Here is a 22,808-nt window from a genome sequence, read left to right on the forward strand (position 1 = left end):
CCCTGGACTGGTAATTATACGTAAGCATTTATTATAGTTCCCTCACATAGTTCCCAGGCTTTGTTTTTGAAATCTTTATTGTTTCCATTGCTCTGCTTTTCTTTTCTTACATAAGTACTTTATATTTTGATCCTTCATAAGACAAGCCCCCAGCCTCCCTTTTCTTCTTTTTCATTGTTTTCTTGGCTACTCTCCATTTCAGAACAATCTCATCAAGTTCCATGAAAAATCCTGTTACGATTTTGTTTGGAATTATGCTAAATTTATAGCTTAATGTGAGAGAAATGGCATTAGTGTAATATTCAGCTTTCAGTTTTCTATCTTTGTAAAAATTGTCACCTCTGCTCAGAAATCTCTTTTTTTCTGAGTTTGTATTCTTCAGCTCAAGCATTGCTTCCTGTGGGAATTCTTCCCTGACTTTCCAAAACAAATGAGGTACTTATACACTATGCTCCTTGAACCTGGTATGTCTCTCTGTCAGAGAAATACCATGTTAAGTTATTGATGTTTCCCATGCTCAACCTCCCATCAGCCTGGACTTCTTGAGGGCCAGGAGCCTTGGATTTTAATGTTGGTAGCTCTAGAACCAACCACAATACAGTGGATGCTTAGTAAATATCTGTTAAATGAAGACTGGATTACAATGTCAGCTCTGACACACCTAACCAGGTCACAGCACTTATCTGCAACAAAGTTTTTCTCATATGGAAAATGATAAAATTCTAAAGTCTCATGTAGAAAAAAAAGAGAGAGGGAGAGAGTATGATGAAAAGCAGCAGTAGTAATGCCAAAGAATAGTAAAACAGACTAATTTTTAATGTGGTTTCTAAAATCTATGTTAGCAGTCATTATTAATGTGACCATGAATCCTGAATACAATAACTCTTAAACAAAAGTGATATCTGCATTCAGGGAATCAATGAGTTGGATGAGTCTTTTCTTACCCTTACTGTGAAGATATGCTATAGCTGATGCAAGGCTTTGAATGATCCACCTTGTCTCATTCTCAGAGAAATGCCCTTTCCTATCCAGAATTTCTTTGAGTTCTCCATCCTCACAAAGCTCCATCACAAGGTACATTCGCTGGTATTATATAGATATACATATATAAGAAAAAAAAGACAAATTACATAGTTGGGAATCTTTAAAAACTATTATGTATTACATATACACAGTGGAAATCTTATCAAATCTTAATCATTAATTTATTCATTCAAAAATACTTGTTGTCTATTTTATACAAAATACTGTGCTGGATACTAGAGGGACAAATAAGTATATGACAGACTCTGCCTTCAAAAGGAACTTAGAGTATAGTGGTAATTATAATATCACATGATAAGTGCTAATAGAAGAGGGAGGCTCCAAATATCTTGGGGCCACAGAGGAGGGGTAGCCTCTGCCTAAAGAACTTGAAGAACTCTCCCTGAGGAGGTGTCACTGAAGACTGGTCTGGATGTCTGAACAGGAACTTATGGATGGAGAATGTAGGGAAGAGTAGGCAGGGCATATGATACTTGCAAAGACTCCGAAGCTTGAAATACCACTGAATATTAAAAGAAAAACAAACCCTTCAATGTTAATACCACTGGGAGCTTGGTGGGGAGAAGAGTGGAGTGGTGAGGAACAAGGATAGAAAGAATAGGTTGGTGGCACACTGTAAAATGTCTTAGATATCATGCTAAGGAGTTTGGCTTTTTCCCATATGCAGCAAAGAGCTACTGAAGGTTTTTAAGTTGGTATTGGGATTGGGGGGGTAGGGGCAGAGGTGTGCAATATTTTGCATTTCTGAATGAATACCCGAATAGTAGTGTAGTGCAGTGGTCAGCAAACTGTTTCTGTAAATGGTCAAATGGTCAATCTTTTCAGCTCTACCAGCCATACTGTCTCTGTTGCAACTATTCACCTTTGCTGTTGTAGTACAAACACAGTCATAAATAAACAAGTGAGCATAGCTATGTTCTAACAAAACTTCATTTATGGATTTTTAAATCTGAGTTGCATATAATTTTCATATGTCCTGAAATATTCTTTAAAAAATTCTTTCAACCATTTAAAAATGTGAAAGACTTAGCTCATGGGCCACACGAAAATGACCAGCAGGCCAGAGTTGGCTAACAGGCTGTTTGCTGGCCACTAGTTATAGAGGGAAAAGGAGCTTGTGTGGTGTGAGTGGTTTGCGACCAACTGCTAAACCTAAAAGGTTGGTGGTTTGAAACCACCCAGTGGCTCCATGGAAGAAAGTCTTGCAGAACCACTTCCATAAAGATTACAGCCAAGAAAACCCTAGGGAGTAGGTTCCGCTCTATTACACATGGGGATGCCATGAGTTGGGGGCCAACTTGACCATAGCTAATGACAAGTTATAGAGGGTGGATGTGAGGTCCAGAATGGAGACAGAATGAAGGAGAAGAAAAAAGACGTGAAATATACCTGTGGTGAAGAAACAGTGGGACTTAGTAACTAATTGGATGTGAATGGTAAGAAGTCATAGATGAAATGTCTCTTTCATATTTGCTGTTTCTGTTGATGCATATTCAAAGCATTTAGATATTCCAACAGACAAGTCATCTATTAAGTCAAACAGAATTCACAGTCAACTAAAATGCTAAAACTTTTCCAAACCTATTACTCTACAGACTGTCTGCCACATCTCCATTTTGTCCTGTGCTTCTGGATTTTGTTGTTGTTTTTAAGATTTTGGAGTCCGATTCTGTTTTTACAACCACTGCTAATGCAACACTTGAGTTCAATAGCAAGCATGAAAACAGAAAGAGAAGGTTAACACATTTCCTCCTAAAGCCACAATTGATTTCTCTGAATCTCGGAATGCCTTTGAATTTCACAAATAACTTTAGAAATCTGCAAAGTCTACCAAGCAAATAAGCTTTTGAACTGGGCTATATTTTTTCCACTGGCAGCACTGTAGGGATGATACATGAAATGGTAAGTGGAAGATTTACAAAGAAAGGTTGCCTTAGCAGTACTTACAATATAAATTGATGTCAATTTTAAGTACACTTAGTCCTCACTTATCTCATTATATGACATTTCACATCTATGACAACTTTGAAAAAAATCTCAGGTGGTATCTGCAATGGTCTAGGCCCTACATGGGGCTGTAACCAGGCCTGGGGTGCCCTTTGTGGGCCACCCTGGACAACATACTGGAGGTTTCCGCAACAACTGGGCCACACCTTCTCTCATTCTTCTGCAATGCCATCTCTCATTTGTTTGTGATGTCTGTCCAGCCACATAAGGTGTGGAGTGACAGTGGATGACATAAGGTCATAAGCAGATGGAGGCCAGGAGAGGGCCCAAAGATGCCAGGGAGACCATGAGGGAAGGCAAAAGGGGGGAAGTAAAGGGACTCACAGGGCTGTGGGGCTGGAGCAGACAGAAAATGAGTGGAGTCTCTGCCAACATGCACTGCAAGATGCGATGAGGGAGCCTGACAGGTCAGGAGTGACTGTGGGAACACCAGTGCCAAAGGCGGGGCACGGCCCTCAACTCTTGCATAACGTGAATTTCAAATGCGGACCTGGTCTTGGAAGCTAATCATGTTGATAAGTGAGGACTGGGTGTATGTAAGTCGATAAAAGTTACATCATGAAATTACAAAGCAAGTCTTCTTTTGTAATTATTAGAGAGAAAAAAATACATAGACCTGAAGAACATTTGGATTCACAAGAAACCAGCATAGTCAAATTAAGTGATCAGCACCAATCACCATGGCCTAACCAATCAGGTAGCAGTTTCCATTAATCCTTAAATGGGAAGTCTAGGCATTTGGGGAGGGAGGGCAGATCTGTTCTGTGTGAAATAAAGGCAAATAATACATAAAAAGGACAATCACAGATGGTTTCCTTTGCCTTAAAAACATTCTAGATTTGGACTCTCACTTGTGACTGAGACAAAATAACAGAGCCCAAACTTATCCTCCCACCTAAAACAATTAAAGAATGAACAAAATATAGGAAATAACATTTTTCAGATATTGGACATCAAGCAGAAGTAGGCAGTGATCCCTTAAAGAGGGGAAACATATGAAGTGAACCCCATGATTATCTCAGCTTACTAGTTGAAGAGTTTCCAGGCCACAGAGTAGGGAGGGGTTATTCAAGCAGAGTCCAGCAATATTCCTGATTGCAAATGGAGCTGAGAATCCAGGAAGGTCAAGACAATAACTGTGCACAGTGCAGAGAACCAAAGAGGAGAAAACTGTGCAGAGAGCTCCAAAGATTTGCATAGGGTCTCCTTTCAAGTTTTTAGCAGAGTACTAATCAGCACATGTGTATGAGAAAACTACCCAAAGCTGGGAAAAGTGCCACGCAAATGGAGCAGAGAGCATTCACTGGAGCTTACATTTGCCAGGAATAGTTTGAAGTCCCACCAGAGTGAAAAACCTTGTAATTCAAAGGACATTGAGTAGAGTAGTCAGAAGGGTCTTGCTTCAGCAGAAGGGAAGAATTATCCCTAAACTAAAGGCTGCTCTATTTATACCTAAAAAAGCTTAAACAAGCTTCAAAAGTATCAAACTGTTTCCAAGTAGCTTAACTGTGAGCTAGAAAAAAAATCTCCAATATAACTGTGAGAATATAAAAATACTCAACATCCAATAAGGAAAAATTCACTAGTAGCCAATCAAAAGTTAATGACCATGGTATAGTGAATTACTTAATACAGCCCTTCTAAAAACGGTCTTCATGAGTCCCACAAAATGGATGGCTGGAACTATGTGAGTAAGATGCCTGTGGCTCACCAAGAGGACTGGACAATCTGTTAATAGGGCAAATAAAGTATATGGAACCCCAGGCAAGGGATTGGTCAGTTTTGCCATCTGCTAGGCTTAACGGGAGCAAATCCCAGAGTGGAAAAGAGGGGACTTCACTACCATAAAGAAAAGCCAGAAGCAGAGCACACCCTTTGGATCTGAGTTCTCTGTGCTGAAAACCTCCTACACCCAGGCGACAAAGAGCTATAACACCAGAAATAGAATGAGATGGCAAGAAGTGGTGGCAAGCTCAACAGAGTTTAGCAGCAGAGAAACAGCGGCAGCAGAACCAGAACAACATGAGATGGCACAGTTACTGTTGGAACAAAGGAGCTTCCTAACACTTGCCTGAGCAGGGCAGAGGCCAGGCAGAGAACCAAGGGTTGAGGGACCAAGGGGCCAAAGGACCAAGGGACGGAGGAGTAAAGGGACAGGACTGCATGGGCGCATGGCTGAGAAGAAGCTGTTCTAATCAAATAACTATATCCTGAGTTGTTACTTCCCTAATAAACCCGTAACTGTGAGTATGCTCTGTGAGTTCTGTGTGGCCATCACAATGAATTATCAAGCCCAGCAGAGAAGTAGAGAGTGTCAGCTGGTGTCAGAACTGGTAGGAAGGTTAGAGAGTGGAAGTATGTTTGACCTCCACCTCATAGGAATTAGCCTTGGACTGATTATCTTGATTTTCTCCTCTCCCCATTAGGAAGTTAGACAAGGTCTGATGTCACCATGACATTTTTACACAAGCATTGAAAAAGCAAACAGAATCATTAAGCTATGGATAACAGCAAGTATGTGTACTTGGAATCCTCAAAGATGGGAATACAGAAACAAATACTTGAAGAATAATAGCCAAATTTTTCTTAAATTTTGATGAATATCATAAACTCACAGATTCAAGAAGCTCCATCAATTTTATGTATAAGAAATATGAAGAAAACTATGCTAAGTCATATACTATTCAAATTGTTCAAAACTGGTGATAAAGTGGAAAACTCTTCTAAATTTGGCATAAAAGAAATCACAGCTCTAAGGTTGAAAAGGGTAGAGAAGACATTTGGCATCACTGTTATATACAACTCCTTTGAAGGATTACTGTGGTCTTTAATAGCATAATGTATAACACAAACTATTACTTTCTTAGTGGCTGGTAAAGGAAACAAAGAATAGCTACTATTTAATGAGACAGGTACTTTACATCCATTTTCCCATTTAATTCTTCAACAACTAAATGAGGTAGATACTTTTATTAAAAGGAGCTCCAGTAGCATAGTGCCTAAGGCACTAGACTGCTAACCAGAAGGCTGGCGGTTCAAACCCACCAGCCACTCCTCAGAAGGAAGGTTGGGCAATCTACTTCTGTTAGTGATACTGCCACAGAAATCCAAGGAGGGGTCACTATGAGTCAGGTTTGACTCGACGGCAAATAACAACAACAACAACAACAACAACTATTATTAAAAATATTTTACAGGTGAGAAAACTGAGGGGTAGAGAGATGAGTAGCTTGTCCAGGGTCTCACAGCTAATAAGTGATGAAGCCTAAATTCAACCCCCAGCAATCTGACTCCAGAGCCCACATGCCTAACCACTATATAAACTGCCTCCACGTGAGAAACACCCAAGTTCACAGGCACTAAACAATCTGGAGGCATACTGGTCAATGACCAGGCTTCCTAATAACTCTAAATGAAAATTATAGGTATTTAAAGAGAAGAATTAGAACATCTAGAAGATAAAACATGTTTTGTTTTGTTGCTTTAATATTTTTTATTGTCATTTGGGTTAAAGTTTACAGAGCCAATTGGTTTTCCATTCAACAATCCCTACATATTTTGTTTTGTGACATTCACTGCAATCCCTATAATACAACAGCACTCTTCCATTTCTTCCCTGTGTCAACCACTTCCCTTCATCCTTCCTCCCCGTCCTCTCCATCTTCCTAGCTCTATCCCTGGACAAATGCTGTCCTCTTGATCTTGTATGGTTGATTGTTCTAATGAGTGCATACCCTCCTGGTATCACTGTTCACCTTATAGGTCTATCTACCATTTGGCTGAAAGTTGAGCCACAAGGATTGAGTTCAGCTCCAGGCTTGAAGGATGTCTAAGGGCCATAATCTTAGGGGTTCTACCAGCCTTCATCAGACCAGTAAGTCTGGCCTTTTTTATGACTTTGAGTTGTGTTCCACATTTTCTCATACTCTATTCAGGACCTCCTACTATGATCCCTTTCAGTGCAGTCAACAGGGGTAGCCAGGCACCATCTAATTCTTCTGGTCTTTGGACTAATTGTAAAACATGTTTTAAAGACATAAATGACAAGTATCTTCTCCAAAGTGCCTAATATCCATGGTAATTTGATTATGAAGTTCATCTTACAAAATTATGACATTCTAAGAGACTCTAATGGAGAAACTAAGGACCAAAGCAAAAGGAAAGCTATCTCTTCGGAAGCACTTTAATCACTATTTGGTTACATGTGAAGTTATTTCAACTTGAAACATTTGTTTTCAACATGCCACCCAGAAATATCACTAAAGGCACTGATCTAATTATCAGAAATCTAACCATACAATCAATAATAAAAGTCCTCCAGAATGCTCTCATCAATCTCCAGTGACAGATTCGTGCCAAGGACATGAGTATCTGTGTCCCAAAGGCATTATTTCAGAATGGAATAATGGTCATTATGTAACAATAACAACTTGTAAAATGCAGCACCTGATAGAGCCTTACCTTAGGCGTCTCAAACACTTGTTCAAGATGTATGATGTGCTCATGTTTCACACTTTTTAGGATGTTCACCTCCCGTTCAAGTAACTTCACAGCAGAGCTTCCAGCCTTAATTAAAGAGGAAACACAGATTTCACATATGAATGTCACTCCTTCGTGTGTTGATGCTTTTGAGTTGTGGTGCTGGCAAAGAATGCTGAAAGTACCATGGACTGCTAAAAGAACTAACAGATATGTCATGGAGGAAGTGCCCCCGAAATGCTCCTTGGAAGCGAGAATGGCCAGACTTTGTCTCACCTACTTTGGTCATGTTGTCAGAAGGGACCATTCCCTGGAGAAGGATGTCATGCTTGGTAAGGTGGAGGGTTGATGAAAGAGGGGAAGGCCCTCAACAAGATGGATTGACACAGTGGCTGCGACAATGGGCTCAAGTATAGCAGGGATCGTGGAGCTGTTGCGGGATTGGGTGGTGTTTCGTTCTGCTGTGCATGGGGTTGTTATGAGTCAGAAACGACTCAATGACACTTAACAACAACAACAACTTATGTGTCTCGATATGAAAGTTATTTAATATTTTTCCTGCATTTTCTTTGTTTCTTTTTCAAATGATAACATGAGATTTATTTCTATCATCATATTAAATTGTGCCTTTTATTCCCCTCTTTATCCAGTTCTAAGTTATACATTATTTGGCCTCAAACCACATCTGTCTCTTGGATGATTTCTAGAAATTAGCTACAACATAGTGTCTGTCCTCTCACAAAATTATTCTAATTTTTAATATACTTTTAATATTTACTCCAAAATCATGTTGATCCTTTGATGTTAGCATAGTATTAATAAAATCTACTTGCCAGGACCATCAATTGAAAAAGATAAAAACAAAATGTTTTTCTTTTCTTGTTGCTCTTCTGTTTTGATTTGCTTGGATATACACAAAAAGTACAAAACAAACAATGGGCAATGAGATCCTATACTAGGCCCTTCACTATTTCACCTTCCGGTCTACCTGGCCTCAAAAACTAACCACAAGAGAGAAAGAGAGAGCCTTCAGACTAACCTAACTTCAACTTTATCTCCTAGTATCTAAGCCTTACCCATATCTGACAGCAAAAGGTAAAGGCAGAAACACCACAGGAAGCATAAGGCCTCTACTGAGGATGTAGGTAACTAATTGTCTACAATGTCCTCTAAGAAATTTCAGAAGGGCTTTCTCCACCCTCTAAAATTTCTTAGATACCCCAAATCATCACCTCTATTGATAATTAAACTGCTATTATTTAAGGATAAGTTGTGTACTCATTTATGAGCTTTATTTCCACATAAAAATATACTTGAAAGGGTAATAATAATGATCCTAGTTCCCCAGTGTGGTAAATCTGGGAGAGTACATATTGGTTCTTAAAAAAGTGGAAATGGATTGATCCTAAGGCAAACATTACTTAGTTAAAATTTCACCTAGGATCATCCCTGCTTCCAATTACCTTTACTCTTCAGCCATTACCATTACAGGAATGAATGGGATACTGCCCATCTCACTATGGCCCACTCATGTAGAGTTAAAGTCATATCTTAAGGTTATCCTAGTGGGTCAAGAGAAATAGTGACTGAGAAGTAGATTCCTTATAGTCTAAACATGGAAAACTCCTACCATTTCTCCTAATTTCCATCTCAACTCTGTTCCTTCCTTGTCACAAATGGCTTGACCTGCATATAATGTAGTAATACATTATCCAATTCATATACTGACTGTGTAAATTTATTCTACTATCTTGTTGTTATTATGTGCCATCAAGTCAGACCCGACTCATAGCGACCCCTCCTTGGGTTGCCAAGGCAGTATCACTATGGAAGTAGATTGCTCCATCTTCCTTCCAAGGAGTGGATGGTGGGTTTGAACCACTAGCCTTCTGGTTAGCAGTCAAGTGCCTTATCTTAGTGTCCCGTAAACTCTCAACATCGATATATCTGTGAAAGATTATGAACTCCTAAAATGCAAGTAGCTACCCTGTCTATATAACTCTAAAACTTAACCCCTAATGCCACATGATCTCAAAGAAGCTGTTTTGGTTATTTAGTGCCACTTTGACAGGAAAATACTACAAATGGAATGGCTTGAACAAATAGAAGTTTATTCTCTTATAGTTTTGTAGGCTAGAAGTCACCCAGGCTCTAGGGGCTGGGTGAAAGCCCCTTAATCTTGGGCTCCTGTTCCTGACCTACTGAAGCTGGAGGGTTTTCTTCACTCAGGCAGCTGCTGGCTGCCAAGGTTGACAAGTAAAAAGGCATAGTCCCAATGTTACCAAACAACATGGCAGGCCACTAATTCAAATCCAGAAGTCCTAAGATTGGCAGTGCATGGCAGGCTGTTGAACAACGACTTGGCTACATGCAGGGTTCAAGCGTGCCGAAAAGCTGGAGACCTTCCTCAAAGTTGCTTCTTACATACTGGAAACAGCCCACATTCCTAAAACAACTACTCAGCTGCTTTTCAGTAGATTCCACCATAGCATTAATTACCAATCACACAATGGGAAAACTTGCATCTAGCTGCCCAGCCACTCAACCAGGCCAAGCTAAGTTTACACACAACCTTAACTACCACAGAAACAAAGGAAATAGCATCCCAGGTAGCACCACGCTTCTATAATTCTAAAGAATCATAGAAAGGCTCTGGGTCTCCCTTTATTAAGAGTTATATGTTGTTGTTGTTAGTGCTTTATTAAACTTTAGGGGAAGATGACATGCACCATCATTTGTAGAGCTTGTTTTAAAGAATACAAATAAACCTCCTATTTCATTTTATAAATGTAATATTTATTATCACAAATCCAAGGAAAGAATACTAGAATGATGCCGTTTTGGTTTTTCCCAGGCATAGAGATGTTAAAAAGAGTTGATTAAATGATCAGGTATGAAGCCTGAAGTGAGTATCTTAGACTCTACCTTAACTAGAAGACTAGACATTTTCCACTCCAAGAGGAAATCCAGTGAGGAATATAGTGGATACAAGTAAATAGTATAGTAGACAGAAAAAAAGAATGGTTTAAACTGAAAGAGCAGGAAGGATGAATAAAAAGAGAATTAGCTAATAGTGAGGAAATACAGCGCCAAATGAAAAGAGAGGATGTTGTCATCAAGTCAATTCTAACTCATTACTACCTCGTGTGGGAGAAGGAATATCATAATAACATCAAGAGAGAGTATCATGGCTTATAACTTGCAAAACATCTTTAGCACACAATCCTACATCCACACATACTTAAAAACAGCCTTTACCTTTAACTCACTCTAGTAAATTTTACCTGTATTTGGTTGTATGTGTTAGGTATTAGCTAATTCTTCCACTTGTCTACTTAAGTTCAAGAACTGGACTCTTTTCAGAACCTGAGAGAAATAACCGTACTTCTTCAGGGAAATGACCCAGGTCTGGCCCTCAGGTTCAGAGGAAGCTTGTGTTAGTGTGAAAATTGTACTGCTTATACCCACATGCACTGTGCCCTTGGTATGGTGATGCTAATAAGCCTTACCTTGTCTTTATTTACTTTTTTAATTGCCCATTTAGTTTCTGTTTCCTTGTCTATAGCTTCAATGACCATTCCAAAGCTCCCTTGTCCCAATATTCTTCCAAAGGTATAGAATTCCTGAAACAAAAAAATGTCACTTTGTCATTCATAAGGTATTAAATATGAACACACAATATTGACAAGTATCAACTCCAGGGAAGAGAGATCTGCTCAAGGGTAAAGACAAAGAGAAGATACTACAAATTTGCTTCATTATGAATAAACACATCTTAATTTACCAAAAATAAGTTTTGACGAATTTCATAAAATGTCCTTTGGAAGAAAATCATAAAGATTCAAATGGAGAATTGTTCAAAAGTATGACAATAAATCTCTTTCAAGCTGTAGTATATGTGAAATATATTCATAAGTAAAAGGAAGGATGGGATATTTATACATACACATGCACACACAATTGACTTTATCCAAAAAGTTATTCCAAAAACTCTGAGAGCTATACTATAAAATCAATACCTATTAACTATTCAACAAGTGTTTCCTTGTTTACCAAATAACACTTTTTGTCTTCAATGTTTCTATTAAAAATCACTTATTCTTTTTGTTTTAGAAAAATCAATATATGACAAAATTTTAATATATAGGTCAGCACTAAGAAGAAAATAAAAATCACCCATAATACTACAGTCCAGACCAAGAATCCTTCTGCTTATAATTTAACTTCTGCTTACAAAGAGAGTATCTACTGATCTTGCCAACACCGTCATTCCAGTTCATACTGTAAAACAATAACAGGTAACTACTTTACACTTTCATTTCTTATGAATTTGGTTGGACAGAGTCAGTCTTCATGATGCAAATCAATACCAGAGCCACAAAGAAGATGTGAGTTTCTGGACCCACTGATCATGGAGACAAGAACACAGAAGAACTGCTGAGGTAATGCCACTGAGTAAAGTCTACACTAGGTCAGCCACCAAAGCCTTCCCTAGAAATGATACTCAGTCTCTGAGTGACCACTTCCACTTTCACCATGTAACAGATAACTTAACAGTTAAGTCTTCCTAGGTTCTGTGACTTACATTCTTATTTTCTTAAAAGAAGATTCAGTGGCCAACTAATTACTCACCTCTTTCAAAAAGGGCTGCCATCTAATCACCATGGTGGTTGTTCCATATATTTAGGCATATTTATATGTGTAGATATGTATGTATGTATATACTTCCTTTAATATGTATGTACTGGTCCTCAGACACTATTATTACTTGCTTGCTTACAAATATTTTGGCTTGTCTTTTCTCTCATGATGATCCAATAAGGTCCTTAAGGAGCTGTTTCTTTTATATCTTTTAAAAGGGCTGCCCCTGAGAGATAGCCTCTTCAACAAATGATACTGGCAAAGCTCATTATCCATTTGCAGAAAAAATGAAACAAAATCCACACCTCACACCATACACAAAAACTAACTCAAGATAGCTCAAAGACCTAGATGTAAAACTCAAAACTATAAAGTTCATCTGGCGAAGAATGCTGAAAGTACCATGGACTGCTGAAAGAACTAACAGATCTGTCCTAGAGGAAGTGCAGCCAGAATGCTCCTTGGAAGCAAGAATGGCCAGACTTCGTCTCACCTATTTTGGACCATTCCCTGGAGAAGGATGACATGCTTGGTAGGGTGAAGGGTCGACGAAAGAGGGGGAGGCCTTCAACGAGATGGATTGACACGGTGGCTGCGATGATGGGCTCAAGTATAGCAGGGATTGTGGGGCTGGCGCGGGATCGGGCAGTGTTTCGTTCTGCTGTGCGTGGGGTCACTATGAATTGGAAATGATTCGATGGCACTTAACAACAACAACATAAAGTTCATCAAAGATAAAATAGGGCCAAATTCAGGGGCCCTAATCTATGGTGTAAGTAGACTAACAAGCATAACCCAAAATGTGCAAACTGCAGAGGATAAACTAAATGACTGAGACCTTCTACAAATTAAATTCTTATGTGCATCAAAAGACTTATCTAAAAATGTGTAACGAGAACCTATAGATTGGGAAAAAAAATATTTGGCAATGACATATCCAACAAGGGACTTAGCTCTAAAATTTATAGAAAACTTCAACACCTCAACATCAAAAAGACAAGCAATCTAATTCAAAAATGGGCAAAGGACATGAACAGACACTTCACCAAAGAAGATATTCAGGCAGCCAACAAACACAAGATGAAACGCTCACAATCATTAGCCATTAGAGACATGAACATCAAAATAAAAATGAAATATCATCTCATCCCAGCAATAATAGCAAAGTTCAACAAGACAGAAAACAACAAATGTTGGCAAGGGTATGGAGAGATTGGAACTCTCATACACTGCTGGTGGAACTGTAAAATAGTACAATCACTGTGGAAAATGGTATGATACTTCCTTAAAAAGTTGAAAATAGAAATATCATTTGAGCCACCAATCCTACTACTAGGAATATACCCTAAAAAGATGAGATCTGGGACACAGACAGACATATGCACACCCATGTTAATCACAGCACTATTCACAAAAGCAAGGAGATGGAAACAACCTAAATGCCTGTCAAGAGATGAATGGCTAACTGAACTAGGATACATACACACAATGGAATACAACGCAACATTAAAGAATAATGAAGAATCCACGAATCACCTCATAATGTGGATGAACTTGGAGGACACTACGCTGAGTGAAATAAGTCAATTACAGAAGGACAAATATTGTATGAGTCAGTTATTATAAAAAGTCAAGTAAAGTTTTATACAAGGAAGGAAATTTACTTTGTTGGTTCTCAGGGATGGGAGGAGAGGAGGGAAAATCACTGACATGTTAAGAGACGTGTTGATTTGGGTGAAGGGAAAGGCAATATAATAAAAGTGTGTGACCAGCACAATAACAATAGGGAAACGGAGGACACAGAGAGGTACACAAAAGGTACAGACAACAGAGGCAAATACTATCACATACACAACACTGCATTATCACTATTAACAAACACTAGTCTGCACGTAGGAGCTCTGGTAGCGTAATGCCTAAGGCACTTGACTGCTAACCACAAGGCTGTCAGTTCAAACCCACCAGCCACTCCTTGGAAGGAAGGTTGGGCAATCTACTTCCGTAGTGATACTGCCTTGGAAACCCAAGGAGGGGTCGCTATGAGTCGGGTCCGACTCGACGGCACATAACAACACAACAATAGTCTGCAGGTAGATACATAGACAGGAGAAAAGATCATGTGTAGATAGGGGAATGGAAATATACTCATGACCACAGGTAAGTCTGGCTGATGATACTCCTACATGCATATTTGTATATGCTATAAAAATATCCTCAAACATTACAGAACTAACTAACAGGGGACAAGATTGGGGTAGTTTCTTAGCCACAACCAAGCACCACGAGGAAACGAGTCACTGGACCTGTGGACTCCAGGGCCATCAAGCTTAGTTGTTACAACACAGTACACAAAAACGTTGTTTTACATCCCACTTTGCTAAGTAGCGAATGGGATCTTAAAAGCTTAAGAGCAGCTATCTAAGATCAGTTTCTTCTCATATGGAGCAAAGAGTGAAGAAAATCAATGACATATGGAAATAATTAGTAAAAGGGAGTAATGGACCACAGGAACCTCACCCTACATGACCTTGAGACCAAATGAACTTGATGGTGCTCAGCTACCAAAACCAACCACTAGGAAAGGGATCAAAATTAGAGATCCTGGACAGAGTGGGAGGGAAAATGTGGAATAAAATCAAAACCATAAAAATGGCAAGAATTACTGGTCAGATGGAGACAGGTGAAACCCCTGAGACTATGGTTCCTTTGGGGCTGGAACTGGACTCACTCCCATGGGTTAGTTCTCAGCCAAACAACAGAAAGGCCTACAGGCTGAACACCTACCCCACAGCGATGCACCCCTTAGATCAGTCAAATGTGAGAGATCTGAAGGCCAGCATTTGCATAGGGGGAAAGCTAGGCAGACAGGAATGCATACACAGGAAAGGGGTAACCACAGGGGAGAAGAACTGTTCCATTGTGGGGACTATAATCTGCTGTGTAAATATGCACCCAAATCATACTAAGAAGTTAAAGAATAAAATAAAAGGGTTATCCCTGAGACAAAGGAGCTCTAGTGGCACAGTAGTTAAAGCATTCGGCTGCTAACCAAAAGATTGGCGGTTCTAACCCAACAGCTGGAGAAAGATGAGGCAGTCTGTTTCCGTAAAGATTTATAGCCTCGGAAACCCTAGGGGGCAGTTCTATTCTGCTCCATAGGGTCACCATGACTTGGAACGGACCTGATGGTAGTGGATTTTTCACTTGGTACTCCTGAGACTTTGTAGGCAAAATATGCTTGCTTAGTGAATGTGGGGGGAATAAAGAAAATGTTTGCCTTTAATATGTTAGACCTTCCTTAGGTATTACCTTGTGCTGTACACTTTGGTGGTTATAAAGATGAATAAAACATAATTCCTGTCTTCTCAGAATTTATAATCTACTGTTGTTTTTATGTGTCGTCGAGTCAGACCTGACTCATAGAGACCCCTCCTTGGGTTTCCAAGGCAGTATCACTACAGAAGTAGAGCGCCCAACCTTCCTTCAGAGGAGTGGCTGGTGGCTTTGAACCACCAGCCTTCTGGTTAGCAGTCAAGTGCCTTAGGCACTATGCTATCAGAGCTCCTTTTAAGAAATAAAATTGTTATCTAAGTCATAAAGTCATAAGTTCCAGAAAAAAAAAAAAAAGTCACTGGAGCCAGAAACTAGAGCTAAAATACTGGAAGAGTAAGGAAAAAAGTCATAAAAGGATGCCTTCTGAGATCAGCATGGGGAGAAAAAAAAGGAAAAATACATTTAAATAGGATTTTAAAAACAAGGAAAAGGTGAAAGAATAGCCCAATTGCCCAACTAATCTTTTTATTTTTCAATTAATTGCTATGATATCATATTGTTGTTGTTGTTGTTATATGTCGTCGAGTTGGACCCGACTCATAGCAACCCCTCCTTGGGTTTCCCAGGCAGTTATCACTATAGAAGTAGATTGCCCCATCTTCCTTCTGAGGAGTGGCTGGTGAGTTTGAACCACCAGCCTTGTGGTTAGCAGTCAAGTGCCTTAGGCACTAAGCTACCAGGGTTCCTATGATATCATATAGTGGTGAAAATAAGAGTGAAACGACTTGTTTCTAATAATTTTAAGAGGATGCTATGAAATTATAGTGTAGAGCTATTTTATTGTCAAAGAAGTCCATGCCATAGGGTAGAATGTGAAAAGCATGCATGATATGATCCTATTATAAAACTGTGTTTATGTGTTGGTGCTTACACTGACGTCTGGAAAGACATTCAGCTAAATATTAAGAGTAGTGCTTTCTGAGTAGTAGAATTTTGGATGATTATAACACCTTTTTTTTGTATTCTTCTGAACCGTTAAAATTTTTTATAATGACCCTGTTCATCTTAACAGGGTAAGGTAAGCATCAACTTCAACTGTAACTGTTAAGATTATTTTTTAATAAATAAGTATATAATTGAAATATTTTATAATTTAAAATATGAAAAACTGAAAAGAAAAAATTGGATAAAACTTGTACATGCATAGAAAAATGAAAGAAAAGTAATAAATATTAAAATTGGTTGTATCTGATGATTTTTATTTTCTTCTTTACTTTCCTATCTATATCTTCCTAATTTTTCATAATGAACCCATTTTGCTTGCTGTAGAAAAGTTCTTACAACTAAACTTAAAACTTAGTAAATCTGTAGAGTTTTTTTTTTTTTTTTAAACGCAAGTCATTTATTTAAAGGGGGGATTTAAAGTTTTCAAGTTAGAATTTCTTAGGAAATTTTTCCTCATCACTCCAAATCTCTCTTAAAACAAATTTTAAAAGTTATTTAACATTATTGCAACTGAAAAGCAAATATTATTTTATCTTCTTGTTGTAGTTGAATTTGATGTTAAGAGAACACATTTTAATTTAAAAAATTGTTCTAATTTGGCCCCTACTTCTTCAAGAGGTCCTCACAATGACTCCCCGACTGCCCTCAGCAATTGCTCTCACCAACAGCCAAGGTGTGAAGACCAAAATGTTCTCCATTTTGTTTAATAAAAATGCCTCCCACTTTAATTCAAGTCTATAAGGCATTCGACTGCTAACCAGAAGGCTGGCCATTCAAACTCACCAGCCACTCCTCGGAAGGAAGATTGGGCAATCTACTTCAGTAGTGATACTGCCTCGGAAACCCAAGGAGGGGTCGCTATGAGTCGGGGCCGACTCGACAGCAAATAACAACAACAACAACAACAAGTCCTCTATGAACAGAGAAAATATTTAGTCTTCATTCTCTTTAGTAAAAACTTTCACATATTAAAAAATGATAAACTTCCTCAACTTTCTTTCCCTCTGTTCGTTACAGAATTATTTTTACTTTTTTTTCCAATAACCATTCAGTTAGAAGAAATCTGAAAGTTTCCAGTAGTTGGTAAAAACAACTTCTGTTTGCTTCTATATACCTGAATAGCAGCTCCATCATCCATCCTGATGTGAGGAACTTTTCCTTCTGTTAAGTTACCCCGACCCCATTGTTGTTGAGATGTTTTTCTCTCCACATTGATAGATCTTGAGAACTTAAGAATTAAACATAAAAAAAATTAACTTTAAAATATAACATTCTTGTTGATGAAGTAAAATCTCCAATTTAGACAATCTGATCAATCTTTAACGTATACCATGATATTTATTGTATACAAAGTAGTTTGCTATCTTTTTCAAATTCTAAACCCTATACAATTCATTACATCATTAGGCTAAGAGAGTCCTTAAGAAATCATCCAATCCAATCCACTGAATCCAGACATATCTATATGATAACCTACACAGCAGATATATCAGAACTTATCCAATTCTTTAAAATCACCAGAGAAGGCAGTTTTCTCAATCACCTGTTTCAAAAATGGAACAATCATCTTAAATAGGTTATACATCAAAAAATTACCTGTCATTACTTTTGTTGGGAGCTCTGGTAGCATAGTGCCTAAGGCACTTGACTGCTAACCAGAAGGCTGGCGGTTCAAACCCACCAGCCACTCCTCAGAAGGAAGATGGGGCAATCTACTTCTGTAGTGATACTGCCTTGGAAACCCAAGGAGGGGTCGCTATGAGTCAGGTGTGACTTGACGACACATAACAACAACAACATTACTTTGGTGAGTAGCAACTGGGGTCTCAAAACTTGCAAGCGACCAGCTAAGATACAACTATTGGTCTCTTTCCATCCAGACTAAAGAAGAGTGAAGGAAACCAAAGACTCAAGGAAACAATTAGTCCAAAGGACTAATGGACCACAACAAAGCACAGCCTCCACTAGCCTGAAACCAGAAGAACTAGTTTATGTCTTGCTACCACTACTGTCCACTCTGACTAGGATCACAATAGAAGGCCCTGGACAGAGTAGGAGAAAAATTTAGAACAAAATTCAAAATCATAAAAAGATCAAACTACTACTGATCGGATAGAGACTACTGGAACCCCGAGACTACAGCCCTTAGACCTTTCAAACCTGGAACTGAACCCCCTCTTGGAAATCATCTTCCAGCCAAACAACAGATAGGCCTATAAAGTGAACATTAACATCTGCAAGGAACATGCTCCTCAGAACAGTCAATGATATGAGGCCAAAACAGTAGGATTAGCCCAAAAACAAGATTCAGAAGGCAAGAAGGAGCAGGAAAGACGGGCAAAGGGAAACAGGGAACCCAGGGAGGAAGTGGGAAAAGTGCTGTCACCTTGAGGGGATTGTAAATGTCATGAAACAAAATGTGCATAAGCTGTTGAATAGGAAACTAATTTGCTCTATAAAATTTCACCCAAATCACAATAAATGCTGAAATAATAATAATAAAAGACTATACTTGAAGAATAAACTTCTCAGACTGAAAAATATTGGTTAGATGTTCACAAAATATCCTTTAACCAAAATAACATAGTAACAACGCATTCAGAGACATCTATAGAGTAATAACTATCAGTAATAAAAATCAGAAATAATGACAGAGGGTAATGTAATATGTGAAAAAGATACAACTCTGGGAGCAGATAACCTTGACTTTTCTTGAATTTAGTGCTCTCTCCCTTCAAAACTGTACACTACTGACTACAGAATTCCACACTGCTTCTTCTCTGTAAAGGTGAATACATTCAAACTGGTCTAAGTGGCTGAATGAAACTAATGCAAATCAATTTGGTGAAATATATTTGATATTCCATCTAGATAGCCAGGAATTGTCTTAAATAATAAAAGATAATCACTCTGTATTTAACCACAATCACAAATTTCAATTTGTTTCAGTTGAAGAAAATGCTCAAAAATTCAGATTTAATTAAACTTGAAAACAATTCATAACTGTACAAGCCATAAAGGGGGGGGGGGAGCAGCAGCAGCAGCTGAATAACATTCCTAATTATTCAGGATATCCTCAGAAAGAATTAATTTGGGAAATAGGTGAAAATATTCATGAAAGAAGTTACCACCCAACTTTGCTCATCTTTTCTGTGAGAAAGAAATGTTCCTTTAATAGTTAAGATGGCAATGAATATGCTGAGAAGGGCCTATGGGACAAGCTAGGGATAGAATCGGGGAATGGGTTGTCAATTTGTGCTGAAATGTAGAGTCTTTGATATTTACCAAATCCTTCCCAGAGGCAACATCTCTGCTGGTAACTTTTTCTTTTTTTCTTTCTGATGAAGTTAGTTCTGAACTTCCGATGCTTGCCGTTGGTGACACTTGTGCCCATGAAGTTGGAGAAGCTCTTATTTTACAGGAACATACACAAACTGTATCTTTCTCAGTATCAGATGAACATTTGGGGCATTCTGTGCATTTCTTGCCCAAACCACTACTATCAGCCATTTGCTTAACTCTGCAACAATGCAACTTGAAACAAAAGGTGTTGCCACTGTTTGAGGAAGAGAGTCAGACCAAGAAGGTACGTTGCTCACAAACACAATTAACTTCTAATTGGTGAGGTCCTTTGGTTAATGATACATGAGACTCATCATCCATCACACATGAGGGCTGCAGAAATAAAAGCAGTAACCATTTAGAATATTATCTTTCTACCCTACTACTCTCCCAAGAAATCAGAGAAAAACTAGCAACTAGCACCAAAGCATTCTGCCTAGGCATGAAAAGTCAACATTTACAACAAAACTGCGAAATACCATTTCTCAAAACAAATGACTTCTCATCTTTCAAAACTGAATTCTTGAACTCCAAACATTTTACTTACTTTACAATTAAAAGAATCACCCTCTCTGTTCAGGACCATAAAATGTCTGAACAGCATGGTGAACTACAGTATTTGGGTTATGAAATCAACTTGATGGGTTGATACAAATTTTAAAAAATAGAATAGACAGCATCAAAGTATTTTACATAGATCCTTGTTTTGTGAAATTTTTAATTCTAGAGATATAAATGTATGTAACTTATGTGTGTCTGTGTGTAACTAACTGATCACAAAATAAGATGTATTTCTTAATGTGGGTTGTGGTCAAAAAAGGTTTTAAAATACTGGTCTAAAACATCCATTACTATGCTTTCAAAATTTAAACCTTATCTGACTTATTAATTAATATAATTTCCTGTTACACATTTCACAAAGGAATGGATAATTTGATTTTATAAAACTACTTAATTCTAAAAGTTCAAAGACAATATTAGAAATATCTTCATTTTTACACTCACATAGCAAAAACAGGAACTAATGGGTGTTATTTTTCCTAAAGTCTAAAACAACTATACCCAGCTGTCTAACTGGGGCCATCAAGACTTGATGGCAGCAAGCTGGAAAGGCCTGAGCTAAGGAAAGAGAGGAATGTGATTTGCAATTCATATAAGGCGTACCTCATGAAACTTCCAGAAGTAACTGGGAATACATTATTATACGTTTATGCTATACTATTTCAGGTATTATTGTTTTTTAATGTATTTCAGGTATGTTTTAAAAATATATTTTGTAGTCTCAGGTTGATAAGGCTGAGGATATATGGACTATACTTTGTCCTTTGAACTCAAAGAAATTTGATCAGAGTAAGTTAGATAATGTTATCTCATTTAAAAAAATACCTTTCTATCCACTTGCAAGGGGATCTATGTAGGAGATCCTTGATTGAGAGGGAGAACAGTGTGGAGCAAAACTCATAATCATTTGTGGGGGAAAAAAAAAGGACCAGGTTTTCTTGTCTGATGGAGCCTGGTGGAACCACTGAGATACGGCCCTAGTTGCCCTTTAGGTCTGGAATTGAACCCACACCTGTGGTTTCCAGACAAACAAAACACAGGCATATGAGTTGAACATTTACCTCAAGTAGATATACTCCTTGGAGAGAACAATCATGGAAGAGAGAAGGGCTGCTTATGCACCGAGAGACAGCCCAGGGGGCAGGAGTGTATGGAGGGATGGACACTGGGAAGAGGTGACTATGGGGAGGAAGTAGGAGGGGAGCTGTTGCATTGTGGTATACTGTGGTCAGTGACATGAGACAGTATATGTGAACTGCTGTACGGAAAGTGAATTTGTTATGTAAATCTTCACCCAAATCACATTAAAAAAAAAAAAAAGTTCTCAAAAAAAAAATACCTTTCTAGTTTTGGTTGTCTAAGATTGGCTTTCTAATTAGAAATGAGTGCTGACTTCTATCAAATCTTTATCTATTGAGATTATTGTATTTTTTTTCTTTTTGGATCTTTTGATCTGTTGATATGGTATTATATTTAAATTTTACCTTATATTAATCTAGCATTTATAGGATGAATCCTACTTGTTCACAATAGATGATTCTTTTAACATAGTAGAAAACTGACATAGTTATATTTTATTTGATTTTCACTGTTACAGTCATAAATTAAACTGGCTTATAATTTTTCTTTTTCAGCAATTTTTGTCAGATTTTAATACAAAATTTTGGCTAATTTCATTAAATAAATTGAGTATCATTTCATTTTGCAATGCTTGGTAATAATCTGTATAGAATGGGAATATACAAAAAAAACCTGCCAGGCCTCTTTTTTTTGTTGTTGTTGTTACATGCCGTCAAGTCAGCCCCGACTCATAGCGACCCCTCCTTGGGTTTCCGAGGCAGTATCACTACGGAAGTAGGGTTGCCCAACCTTCCTTCCGAGGAGTGGCTGGTGGGCTTGAACCACCAGCCTTCTGGTTAGCAGTCAAGTGCTTTAGCCACTATGCTACCAGGCCTCTAGGATTTTATAAAAGAAATTGCTTGTAGCTTTTCTAACATTCTTTCTCCCATTCTTCCCCACTAATAAAATCCTGATTTTGTTCAGGGAAGTAACGTGTTTGTTAAAAACCTATCTTCCCTGGCCTCCTTTGCAGACAGGGGCAGTCATGTGACTGACAACTGTGAAGTACAGAACGCAGGCAATGCTGCACTTAGAAGAAAATGTATATTCTTAAATCTTTATTAAAAATTGAAAAAGAAAGAAAATATTTTAAGTAAGCAGTAAAAAAAAAAAAGTTAAAGCATGACTAAAATTTAAAAAGCATGAACAGAAATAACAAAGAAATGCATGTTATGCTGTATTTTGCCCCTGATAGAGTGATCCCTCCCTCCTCATTAATTTTCATACCTTATCATTTTCCCTCCCCCCTTGTTCTAGATACACTAGCCTCCTTGCTGTTTTTCTTCTCCCATGGGTCAATGCTTTTTTTTTTGGCAGTGTTTCCTCCTCTCCCCTCC

The 22,808-nt window shown here is 38.2% G+C and overlaps 1 protein-coding gene across 1 annotated transcript in view; it reads right to left on the reverse strand.

Moving 5' to 3' along the window:
• The window catches only part of STK33 (serine/threonine kinase 33), a 101,340-nt gene extending 81,381 nt beyond the window's left edge, over window positions 1-19,959 (reverse strand). The window contains exons 1-5 of the mRNA XM_042782898.1: window positions 19,735-19,959; window positions 17,564-17,677; window positions 11,040-11,153; window positions 7,513-7,617; window positions 945-1,083 (exon numbers count right to left, since the gene is read on the reverse strand). Coding sequence (XP_042638832.1) covers window positions 945-1,083; window positions 7,513-7,617; window positions 11,040-11,153; window positions 17,564-17,677; window positions 19,735-19,959 — 697 coding nt within the window. The remainder of the gene's footprint in view (window positions 1-944; window positions 1,084-7,512; window positions 7,618-11,039; window positions 11,154-17,563; window positions 17,678-19,734) is intronic.
• Window positions 19,960-22,808: the final 2,849 nt, after the last annotated feature.

Source organism: Orycteropus afer, unplaced genomic scaffold (genome assembly GCF_000298275.1).
Source record: "Orycteropus afer afer isolate SDZICR_OR568_19922 unplaced genomic scaffold, OryAfe1.0 scaffold00014, whole genome shotgun sequence".
Taxonomy (NCBI): domain Eukaryota; kingdom Metazoa; phylum Chordata; class Mammalia; order Tubulidentata; family Orycteropodidae; genus Orycteropus; species Orycteropus afer.